This window comes from Felis catus, chromosome B3 (genome assembly GCF_018350175.1).
Source record: "Felis catus isolate Fca126 chromosome B3, F.catus_Fca126_mat1.0, whole genome shotgun sequence".
Taxonomy (NCBI): Eukaryota; Metazoa; Chordata; class Mammalia; order Carnivora; family Felidae; genus Felis; species Felis catus.
Window position 1 is genome coordinate 54,767,858 of NC_058373.1, and position 12,119 is coordinate 54,779,976.

At 36.9% G+C, this 12,119-nt stretch overlaps 1 protein-coding gene across 2 annotated transcripts in view; it reads left to right on the plus strand.

Moving 5' to 3' along the window:
• The window catches only part of SECISBP2L (SECIS binding protein 2 like), a 65,621-nt gene that overhangs the window by 39,585 nt on the left and 13,917 nt on the right, over nucleotides 1–12,119 (plus strand). For both annotated transcript variants that reach the window (XM_019832463.3, XM_003987157.6), the window contains one exon: nucleotides 11,076–11,296. In XM_019832463.3, coding sequence (XP_019688022.1) covers nucleotides 11,076–11,296 — 221 coding nt within the window. The remainder of the gene's footprint in view (nucleotides 1–11,075; nucleotides 11,297–12,119) is intronic.

The window sequence follows — 12,119 nt, forward strand, 5'->3', positions numbered from 1 at the left end:
TTCCACACATAGCCACACCCCCATTTTCTTTATTCATTCATTTATCAGTGGACGCTTAGGTTCCTTCCATGTCTTGGTGTATTGTGAGTAATACTGCAGTGAACATAGGGGTGAATATATCTTTTTGAATTCATGTTTTTGTTTTCTTCAGGTAAATACCAGGAAATGGAATTGCTACATTGTATGGTAGTTCTGTTCCCCCCAGTAGTACATGAGAGTTCCCTTTCCTTCACATCCTCACCAATGCTTCTTGCCTTTATTTATTTATTTATTTAAATTGTTTTTAATTTACATCTAAGTTAGTTAGCATATAGTGAACAATGATTTCAGAAGTAGATTCCTTAGTGTCCCTTACCCATTAGCCCATTCCCCCCTCCCACAACCCTTCCAGTAACCCTCTGTTTGTTCTCCATATTTAAGAGTCTCTTATGTTGTGTCCCCCCGCCCCCATTTTTATATTATTTTTGCTTCCTTTCCCTTATGTTCATCTGTTTTTTCATCTTAAATTCTTCATATGAGTAAAGTCATATGATATTTGTCTTTCTCTGACTAATTTCGCTTAGCATAATACTCTCCAGTTCCATCCACATAGTTGCAAATTGCAAGATTTCATTCTTTTTGATTGCTGAGTAATGCTCCATTGTATATATATACCACATCTTCTTTATCCTTTCATCTGTCGATGGACATTTGGGCTCTCTCCATACTTTGGCTATTGTCGATAACACTGCCATAAACATTGGGGTGCATGTGCCCCTTCGAAACAGCACACCTGTATCCCTTGGGTAAATACCTAGTACTGCAATTGCTGGGTCATAGGGTAGTTCTATTTTTAGTTTTTTGAGGAACCTCCAAACTGTTTTCCAGAGTGACTGCACCAGTTTGCTTTCCCACCAGTAATGCAAAAGAGATCCCCTTTCTCTGCATCCTTGCCAACATCTGTCATTGCCTGAGGTGTTAATGTTAGCCATTCTGACAGGTGTGAGGTGGTATCTCATTGTGGTGTTGATTTGTATTTCCCTGATGATGAGTGATGTTGAGCATTTTTTCATGTGTCTATTAGCCATCTGGATGTCTTCTTTGGAGAAGTGTCTATTCATGTCTTTTGCTCATTTCTTCACTGGATTATTTGTTTTTTGGGTGGCAAGTTTGATAAGTTTTTTATAGATTTTGGATACTAGCCCTTTATCTGATATGTGGTTTGCAAATATCTTCTCCCATTCCGTCAGTTGCCTTTTAGTTTTGCTGATTGTTTCCTTCACTGTGCAGAAGCTTTTAATTTTGATGAGGTCCCAATAGTTCATTTTTGCTTTTGTTTCCCTTGCCTCCAGAGACATATTGAGTAAGAAGTTGTTATGGCTGAGGTCAAAGAGGTTTTTGCCTGCTTTCTCCTCGAGGATTTTGATGGCTTCCTGTCTTACATTGAGGTCTTCATCCATTTTGAGTTTATTTTTGTGTATGGTGTAAGAAAGTGGTCCAGGTTCATTCTTCTGCATGTCGCTGTCCAGTTTTCCCAGCACCACTTGCTGAAGAGACTGTCTTTATTCCATTGAATAGTCTTTCCTACTTTGTCAAAGATGAGTTGGCCCTATGTTTGTGGGTCCATTTCTGGGTTCTCTATTCTGTTCCATTGATCTGAGTGTCTGTTCTTGTGCCAGTACCATCCTGTCTTGATGATTACAGCTTTGTAATACAGCTTGAAGTCTGGGATTGTGATGTCTCCAGCTTTGGTTTTCTTTTTCAAGATTGCTTTGGCTATTTGGGGTCTTGTCTGGTTCCATACAGATTTTAGGATTGTTTGTTCTGGCTCTGTGAAGAATGCTGGTATTATTTTGATAGGGATTGCCACTTCTTCTCTTTTTGATTCTAACTATTCTGATAGGCATGAGGTGATGCCTCATTGTGGTTTTGATTTGTATTTACCTGAAGATTAGCGATGTTGAGCATTTTTTCATGTGTCTGTTGGCCATCTGTATGTCTTTTCTGGAATGTCTGTTCAGGTCTTCTGCCCATTTCTTATCAGATTATTTGGGTTTTTTTGATGTTGAGTTGTAGGAGTCCTTATATGTAATCTGGGTATTAATTTTTTTTTTGGATATTAATCTCTTATATATCATTTGCAAATATCTTCTCCCATTCAGTAGGTTGCTGTTTTGTTTTGTTGATGGTTTCCTATGTTGTGTAAAAGATTTTTAGTTTGATACAGTCTCATCAGAAAACAAACAAACAAAAAAAATGCTTATTTTTGCTTTTGTTGCCCTTGCCTGAGGAGACAGATCCAAAAAACCCAAAAAACTGCTAAGACTGATGTTCAAGAATTTACTGATGTTGTTTTCCTGTAGGAGTTCCATGGTTTCATGTCTTACATTTAGGTCTTTAATCCATTGTGAGATTATTTTTGTATATCATGTATGAAAGCAGTTCTGGTTTCATTGTTTTGCATGTAGCTGTCCATTTTTCTGCACACCATTTGTTGAAGAGACAGTCTTTTCCCCATTTGTTATATTCTTGGATTTTTTGGTCATAGAATGACCATTTAAGTGTAGGTTTATTTCTGGACTCTTTGTTCTGTTGACCTGTTTTTATGCCAGTTCCATACTGTTTTGATTACTACAGCTTTGCAGTATAGTTTGAAATCTGGGAGCATACCTCCAGCTTTGTTCTTTCTCAAGATTTGCTTTGGCTTTTTGGGTCTTTTGTGATTCCATACAAATTTTAGGGTTATTTGTTCTAATTCTGTGAAAAATGCCATTGGTATTTTGATAGGGATTGCATTATATCTATAAATTGCTTTGGATAGTGTGGACATTTGACTGCATTGGTTCTTCCAGTCCGTGAGCACAGTTTGTCTTCAATTTATGTCATCTTCAGTTTCTTTCATCAATGTCTTACAGTTTTCAGAGTACAGGTTTTATACCTCTATGGTTAAATTTATTCCTAGGTAATCCCAGGTATTTTTTTCTTTTTGATGCAGTTGTAAATGGGATTGTTTTCTTAATTTTTCTCTCTGCTAGTTTGTTTTTACTGTGTAGAGATGGAACAGATTTTTGTATATTACTTTTGTATCCTCCAGCTTTACTGAATTAATTTATTCTAATTGTTTTATGGTGTGGTCTTTAGTGTTTTCTAACGAATAGAAATTTCTAACAAATTTCTAACTATTTACACATCTGCAAATAGTGACAATTTCATGTCTTCCATGCCAATTGGGATGCCTTTTATTTACTTTTCTTCTCTGATTGCTGTGACTAAGATTCCCAGTACTGTGTTGAATGAAAGTGGCAAGCCTGGGCATCTTGTTTTCCTGATCTCAGAGGAAAAGCTTTCATTTTTTTCGCTGTGGAGTGTGATATTAACTGGGGGTTTGTCATCTCTGGTCTTTATTGTGTTGTGGTATGTTCTCTCTGTACCCGCTTTGTTGAGAATTTTTATCATAAATGGATATTGAATTTTTGTCAGATGTTTTTTTTCTGCATCTGTTGAGAAGATTGTGTGATTTTTATCCTTCATTTTGTTAATGTGTATGACAGTTGATTTGTGGATATTGAATTATCTCTGCATCTCTGGAATAAATGCCATTTGATCATGGTGTGTGATTCTTTTAATATATTACTGAATTTGGTTTGCTAATATTTTGTTGAGGATTTTTGCATCTATATTCATCAGGTGTATTAACCTGTCATTTTCTTTTTTTGTAATGTCTTTGGTTTTGGTATTGCATAGAATTAATTTGCAAGTGTTCCTACACTGTTGTTTTTGGAATAGTTTCAGAAGGATAGGTATTAACTCTTCTTTAAGTGTGTGGTAGAATTTACCTGTGAAGCTGTCTGCTCCTGGACGTTTTGCTGGGATTTTTTTTTTTTTTTTTTTTTTTTTTTTTTTTTTTTGATTATTGATGGTATTTCATTACTGGTAAACAGTGTTCAGATTTTCTTTTTCTTGATGATTCAGTTTTGGAAGATTTTATGTTTCTAGGCATTTATCCATTTCTTCTTGGTTGTCCAATTTATTGATGTATAATTTTTCATAATGATCTTTTGTAATTCTTTGTATTTGTGTGGTGTCAGTTGTAACTTCTCTTTTATTTCTGATTTTGTTTATTGGGCCCCCTCTTTTTTTTCTTGAGGAGTCCTTCTAGGTAAAGTCCTTCTAGGTTATCATTGTCCTTGTTTTAAATCTTTTTCTTTTTTTTTTAATTGAAGTATAATTGACACACATTATTACATTAGTTTCAAGTGTACAACATAATGATTTGACAAGTTTACATTGTTACACCCACCACAGGTATAGCTACCACGTGTCATCATATAATGTTGACTATATTCCCTATGTTGTACCTTTTATCCCTATGACTTACCATTCCATTATACCTTAAAGCAGGTATCTCCCCTTCTCTTCACCCATTTTGCCCATCTTCCCACCTGCCACCCCTTGGCATCTGTCAGTTCATTCTCTGTATTTATGGTTCTGTTTCTGTTTTTTATTTGTTCACTGGTTTTTAGATTCTACATATAAATGAAATTATATGGTAGTTTTTCTCTGATTTATTTCACTTAACATAATCCCATGTAGGTCTATATAAATATTGTTTATCTTTTCAGAGTACTGGCTCTTGGTTTCATTGATCTTTTCTATTGTTTCTTTTTCAGTCTCTATTTCATTTAGTTCCTCTTTGATCTTTATTATTTACTTTCTTCTACTAACTTTGGGCTTTGTTCTTATTTTTTTAGTTTCTTTATATGTAAGGTTAGATTGTTTATTGGAGATTTTTCTTGTTTCTTAGAATAGGCCTATATAACATTATAAACTTCCTTCTTAGAATTATTTTTGCTCTGTCCCCATAGATTTTGGAAGTTGTATTTCCATTTCCATTTGACTCAAGATATTTTTTTATTTCCTCTTTGATTTCTTTGACCTCTTGGTTATTTGTTTGCATGTTATTTGGTCTCCTCATATTTTCCTCACATTTGTGTTTTTTCTGGGTTTTTTTTTTTTCCTTGTAATTGATTTCTAATTCTATCCCATTGTAGTTGAAAAGATGCTTGATATGATTTCAGTCTTGTTAAATGTATTGAGACTCATTTTGTGGCCAAACAGGTGATCCATCCTGAAGAGGGTTCCATATGCGCTTAAGAATGTAGGGGCGCCTGGGTGGCGCAGTCAGTTAAGCATCCGACTTCAGCCAGGTCACGATCTCGCGGTCCGTGAGTTCGAGCCCCGCGTCGGGCTCTGGGCTGATGGCTCAGAGCCTGGAGCCTGTTTCCGATTCTGTGTCTCCCTCTCTCTCTGCCCCTCCCCCACTCATGCTCTGTCTCTCTCTGTACCAAAAATAAATAAACGTTGAAAAAAAAAAAAAAAGAATGTATATTTTGCTGCTTTTGATAGAATGTTCTTTATGTATCTCTTAAGTCTGTCTAGTCTAATCTGTTGTTTAAGGCCATGGTTTCCTTATTGATTTTCTCTTTGGATGATCTCTCTATTGATGTAAGTGGAGTGTTAAAGTTCCCTACTATTCTTGGGTTACTATCGATTTTTACCATTGTGTCTGAAAATATCTGCTTTATGTATGTGGGTGCTTCTATGTTGGGTACGTAGATATTTACAATGTTATATCCCCTTGTTAGATTGATCCATCTATTATTTAATGACCTTCTTTGTTTCTTGTATAGTCTTTGTTTTAAAGTCTGTTTTGTCTGATGTAACTATTGCTAACCCAGCTTTCTTTTCATTTCTGTGTACATACAATATCTTTTTCCATCTCTTCACTTCCAGTCCATATGTGTCTTTGGTCTGAATTGAGTCTGTTTACAAGCAGCATATGGATGGGTCTTGCTTTTTTATCCATTCAACCACCTGAGTCTTTGATTGTAATATTTCTTCCATTTACACTTAAAGTAATTATCAGTAGGTATGTACTTGTGATTCTTTTTGTTTGTTTGTTTTCTGGTTGTCTTTATAATTGTTGTAGTTTTTTTGTTTGTTTTGATCTCTTCCCTTGTGATTTGACAAGTTTTTTCGTGTTATGTTTAGATTCCTTTATTTCCTGTATATCTATTACAGGCTTTTGGTTTGTTTAACATGAAGTTCATATATAATATCTTATGTATGTAAATTTATTTAAGTTGATGATTGCTTAAGTTCAAACACATTCTGGGGCACCTGGATGGCTCAGTCAGCTGTGCGTCTGACTTTTTTTTTTAATGTTTATTAATTTTGAGAGAGAATGCAAGCAGGTGTGGGGCATAGAGAGAGATAATCCCAAGCAGGCTCCGTGCTTTCAGTGCAGAGCGCGATGTGGGGTTTGATCTCATGATTCCTGAGATCACAACCTGAACCAAAATCAAGAGTTGGACTTGATTTCAGTTCAGGTAATGATTCCAGGGTCAGTCCCATGCTCAGCATGCAGCCTCCTGGAGATTCTGTTTCTCATCTCTCTCTCTCTCTCTCTCTCTCTCTCTCTCTCTCTCTCTCTCTGCCTCCCTCACCCCCACTTGTGCATGTTCTCTCTCTCTAAAATTAAAAAAAAAACAAAAAACAGTACATTCTAAAAGTACTACATTTTTCCCCACCCTGCAGTATTTTGTTTTTGACATACTTTATTTACATGTTTAGTTTTGTATCCCTTAACTAAATATTGTAGATATCATTGATTCTACTACTTTTGGTTTTTAACCTTCACACTAACTTTATAAGTAATTGATTCATTACCTTTACAATAGATTTGCTTTTAATAGTGAGATTTTTTTTCTTTAAAAATTTTCTTATTTCTAGTTGTGGCTTTTTCTCTTCCACTTAAAGAAGTCCCTTTAACATTTCTTATAAGGGCAGTATAGTGTTGATGAGCTCCCTTAACTTTTGTCTTTAAATCTTCATTCCTTCTTCAATTCTGAATGGTAATCTTGCCAAGTAAATTTCTTGGGTTGTAGGTTTTTCCTTTTGCCACTTTGAATATATGGTGCCATTCCCTTCTGCCTGCAAAGTTTCTGTTGAAAAATCAACTGATAATCTTATGTATGTTCTCTTGTATGTAACTAGTTGGTTTTTTTCTTGTGACTTCTAAGATTATCTCCTGATCTTTAATTGTTGACATCTTAGTTATTATGTGTCTTTAGTGTGGATGTCTTTGGATTCATATTATTTTTGGTTCTCTGTGCTTCCTGGACCTGGATGTCTGTTTTCTTTCCCAGGTTAGGCAAATTTTCTGCCCTAATTTCCCTCAAATAAGCTTTCTACTCCTTTCTCTCCCTTTTCTTGTTATGGGACCCCTGTAATGTAAATGTTAGTGTGCCTGATGTTGTCTCAGAAGTCTCTTAAACTATCATTTAAAAAAAAAAAAAAAAGGTTTATTTTGGTGGGGGGCGGGGAGCAGAGAGAGAGAGAGAGAATCACCAGCAGACTCTGTACTGTCAGCACAGAGTTCACTATGGGTGCTCGAACTCACAAACCATGAGATCATTACCTGAGCTGAAATCAAGGGTCGGACATTTAACCAACTGAGCCACTCAGATGCCCCTTTCCTCATTTTTAAAAATTGTTTTGTCTTCTTGCTCTTCAGCGTGGGTGAATCTCACTACCCTGTCTTTCAGATCACTGATCATTCTTCTGCATCATCTAATGTGCTTTTGATTTTCTCTAGTGTATTTCTCATTTTATCTTCTGCTCTGATTAGTCCTTTTTTATATTTTGTATCTGTTGTTGAAATCCTCACTATGTTCATCCATTCTTCTTGAGTTCGGTGAACATCTTTATGACCATTACTTTGAATTCTTTCATTCTTTTCTGAGGTTTTATCTTGTTCTTTCATTGGAAACATATTTCTCTGCCTTCCCATTTTGCCTGGCTGTTTGTTTTGATGTATTAGGTATATTAGCTATGTCTCAGGGTTTTGATGGAGTGGCCTAATGTAGGAGGCATCCTGTGGGGCCTTGAAGCACAGCGTCCCCTGGTCCCCAGAACCAGGTACTTCAAGGGCGTCCCTTATGTGGACTGCATGTACCCTCTTGTTATGGTTGGGCTGTGACTGCTGGGTTCGCACTGGTATGTGGGTTTGGCCTCAGATGCACCTGGCTGAAAGGCCCTGCTGGTTGCAGGCATTTTGGTGGTCGGGGCTGTAGCTGGTTTGGGAGGCACCATTCTGAAGATGCCTACTGTGTGGCAGGGCACTAGCTGCTTTGTGGGGGTGCCCATCGCAGTCAAGGCCACTTGGCTGAGTGTTGTGGCATGAGAGTTGTTTTAGAGGGAGCCTTGAACCTGGCCTAGGCTGGCCACCGAGTCTGGTGGAATGGGATCTGATTGAGGCTACCTGCTAGATGTAGTGGGGTGGGAGCCACTTTGAGGGGGATGCCTATTGGGGCCAGTATGTTGGGTGAGGTGGGTCCACAGGGAAATGCTGAGGCAGGGCAAGCGGTGTTAGCAAAGTATCAGAAAAGTGACAGAAATAGCTCCTGCCGGTGCTTCTGTTCCAGGAAAAAGTTCCCACAGATCCCTGCTCCTCCTGCACATGCCCTAAAGTTAGCAAATCTTCATATGTGGCCCAGGCACTTCTCAAACTGCTGCCTCTGTGCTAGGTCGCATAGCCAGTGAGTTTGTGCCTGTGCCCTTTAAGAGAGGAATCTCCATTTCCTTTAGCCTTCTAGCTCTCTTGGAGTTAAGCCCCACTCATTTTCAAAGCCAGATGTTATGGGGCCTCATCTTCCTGGTGCAGGAAGAGTGGGCATGCTTGATATATGATTTGAACCCTTTGCTCCTTAGGGAAGATAGCCTCTGTGTTGGTGATATCCCTCCTGCTTGGGGTCACTGAGCAGGGGATCTGGGTCCTGACTCGACCCCTTTTCTGCCTTTCCTACCTGCCTGGTGTGGCTTTTTCACTTTAGTTGTAGAAGAGCTATTCTGCTGTTCTTCAGTCATTCTCTGAGAGAGTTGTATATGATGTTGTAATTTAGTGTGTCTGTAGCAGGAGATGGTTTGGGATCTTCCTCTTCTTCTATCTTGATCCTCCTATTCTGTTGCCATTCTTTATACTGTTGATTTTGAGTTAATACTTTTTGCCTGAATTTGGAAAGTTGATTAAATGTCAAATAATAGATGTGGAGTAAAGGAAACACTTGAGGATAAAATGTTACATGTGTATGAAATAGCTTGAAAGTTAAACAGAATGAAGAAAACCACATTTTTGATGCATTTTAAGTGCATTCTTTAATTTTGCAAATTTTGATAGTTATTCTTTCCTCAGTCTGTCCACCTGTATCTTCTCTTCCAAAGTAGTGTCACATTTATTTACTTATTTAAACATTTCTCACATAAAGAAAAAAAATGGAGAATTTTTTTCCCCCCACTAAAGAAGGGCAGGCCTAGATTTTTCTACTATGTAGTATAATTCAGAAGTGGAAATTTACTTACATGGTTTGTCTTAGGTTATAAATTATACCAGTTCTCCTTGTTGTTAAGTACTGGCTTATAGTAGAGGTTAAGGATGAGAACTTGAAAAAAATAGGAGTAAGTAAGCTTGGATGACTTCCTTATCCCTGAAATTAAGTACTATAGTGGCCTCACTCACTGCCTGTCTGTTTTTCACATTATAGCCATACCTGATCTCACAAAGAGCCCTGTTCAGTTGCTTTGCTTACTATAAAGGCATGTGACTTTACCTCAAGACCTCTTTGGTTTTGGTTTCAATTTAATTACTGAGTTCATCTGCCACATCCATAGATTTTCAGAGTTAGAGGAATCATTGAGGCTAGCTTACCTAATTGCTTATTTTTATGGTCAAGGAAGCCAATTCCCAGAGATTGTGACTTATCTGAATGTGGAGGATGACTTCGTTGTATGAGGCCATTCAGTTAGCTTCTAGGAAATTATTCTTTCCTACTAAATGCATCATTAGTATTCCCTGGAGTGAAATAACTTTACATCTTCTTACCAGCAACATTATGTCTCTTTTTATCAAATAACAGGTTAACATTGGATTTATATCCTTAATAATTGGCAGTTTGGGTAGTACTTATATGAGGATAATCCACTCTTTCCTTAAAAGCTGATCTATTGTAATCCAGAAAAACTCTTCTTTTTTCTAATTTGCTATAGGAATTAATTAAGATATATTTTTTTAAATATGAAATTTATTGTCAAATCGGTTTCCATACAACACCCAGTGCTCATCCCGAAAGGTGTCCTCCTCAATACCCATCACCCACCCTCCCCTCCCTTCCACCCCCCATCAACCCTCAGTTCTCAGTTTTTAAGAGTCTCTTATGGTTTGCCTCTCTCCCTCTCTAACCTCTTTTTTTTTTCTTTCTTCCCCTCCCCCACAGACTTCTGTTAAGTTTCTTAGGATCCACATAAGAGTGAAAACATATGGTATCTGTCTTTCTCTGTATGACTTATTTCACTTAGCATCACACTCTCCAGTTCTATCCACTTTGCTACAAAAGGCCATATTTCATTCTTTCTCATTGCAGCGTAGTATTCCATTGTGTATATAAACCACAATTTCTTTGTTCATTTGTCAGTTGATGGACATTTAGGCTCTTTCCATAATTTGGCTATTGTTGAGAGTGCTGCTATAAACATTAGGGTACAAGTGCCCCTATGCATCAGTACTCCTGTATCCCTTGGGTAAATTCCTAGCAGTGCTACTGCTGGGTCATAGGGTAGATCTATTTTTAATTTTTTGAGGAACCTCCACACTGTTTTCCAGAGCGGCTGCACCAGTTTGCATTCCCACCAACAGTGCAAGAGGGTTCCCGTTTCTCCACATTCTGTCTAGCATCTATAGTCTCCTGATTTGTTCATTTTAGCCACTCTGACTGGTGTGAGGTGATATCTGAGTGTGGTTTTGATTTGTATTTCCCTGATGAGGAGCGATATTGAGCATCTTTTCATGTGCCTGTTGGCCATCTGGATGTCTTCTTTAGAGAAGTGTCTCTTCATGTTTTCTGCCCATTTAATTAAGAGAGTTTAAGGAGTTGATTTTTTTAATGAAAACCTCTTATTGGATATTTTTTTTCCTAACATAATTTTATAATTTCAGAAAAATAAATTAGGATGGACTTACCTGTTTTTGGTTTCCTTTACAGGTACTGCAATCAGGTTCTTTGTAAAGAGATTGATGAATGTGTGACTCTTCTTCTTCAAGAGCTTGTCAGTTTTCAGGAACGCATCTACCAAAAAGATCCTGTAAGAGCAAAAGCAAGGAGACGACTGGTTATGGGTCTAAGGGAGGTTACTAAGCATATGAAGTTAAATAAGATCAAGTGTGTTATAATTTCTCCAAACTGTGAAAAAATCCAGTCAAAAGGTATGAACATTTTACTTTTGAAGTGTTTTGATATTTATTTAGTATAACTAGGATATACAATGAATTGTAAAATGGAAGCCATATGTCTTTCTTTGCAGAGATTAGATATGAAACATAATGATGAACATGAAAGAAAGCGAAATCTTTCATTACCTAAATTAAGTAATAAAATTGAGATCAGACTATAAAGTCTTAATCTGTGAACACTAGTTAAGGATTTTATTCCCCAAGTGTCCCCTCTGTTGTAGTCAGAGTGAGGACTTATTTATAAGAGTACCTTTCTTTATTTCTGCAAATGTATTCTGCTTTTAAAATTCTTGGATTACCTTCCTTTGATAAAAGTTAAAGTTCTCTGCTCTTGCTTATGGTGATTTACCTCAGAAATGAACAGTTACATGTAAAGGCTCTTATGGGAACCCACACACAATACTTTTTTACTGTTTCATGCACCCTGATTTGTCTGTTTTCATGGAGGAGCCACTTTGGGTAATTGGAGAAGACAGATGCAGAAGTAACAGTAGTAGGAATAGTCTCCACGGGGGAAAAATGCCAATAAAAATAGTAGTATATGTCTGTCTCATTGCTACTTGAGCTGAGAGAATAAAGACATCAGTCACTATTAACAATTTTAATTTCTGTTTTAATAAATGTTTATTGTATCAAAGTTTGACTCCCTCTATACTAATCCCTATGGAGAGACAAAAATTGGCATTGAAGAATTGGAAAATTTATTGGAAAGAAAGAAAATACGTATATATATTCATATATAAATTCCAATAAGAAAATGTGTGGAACAGCAGAAGTGCCACAAGTATTCATAGAA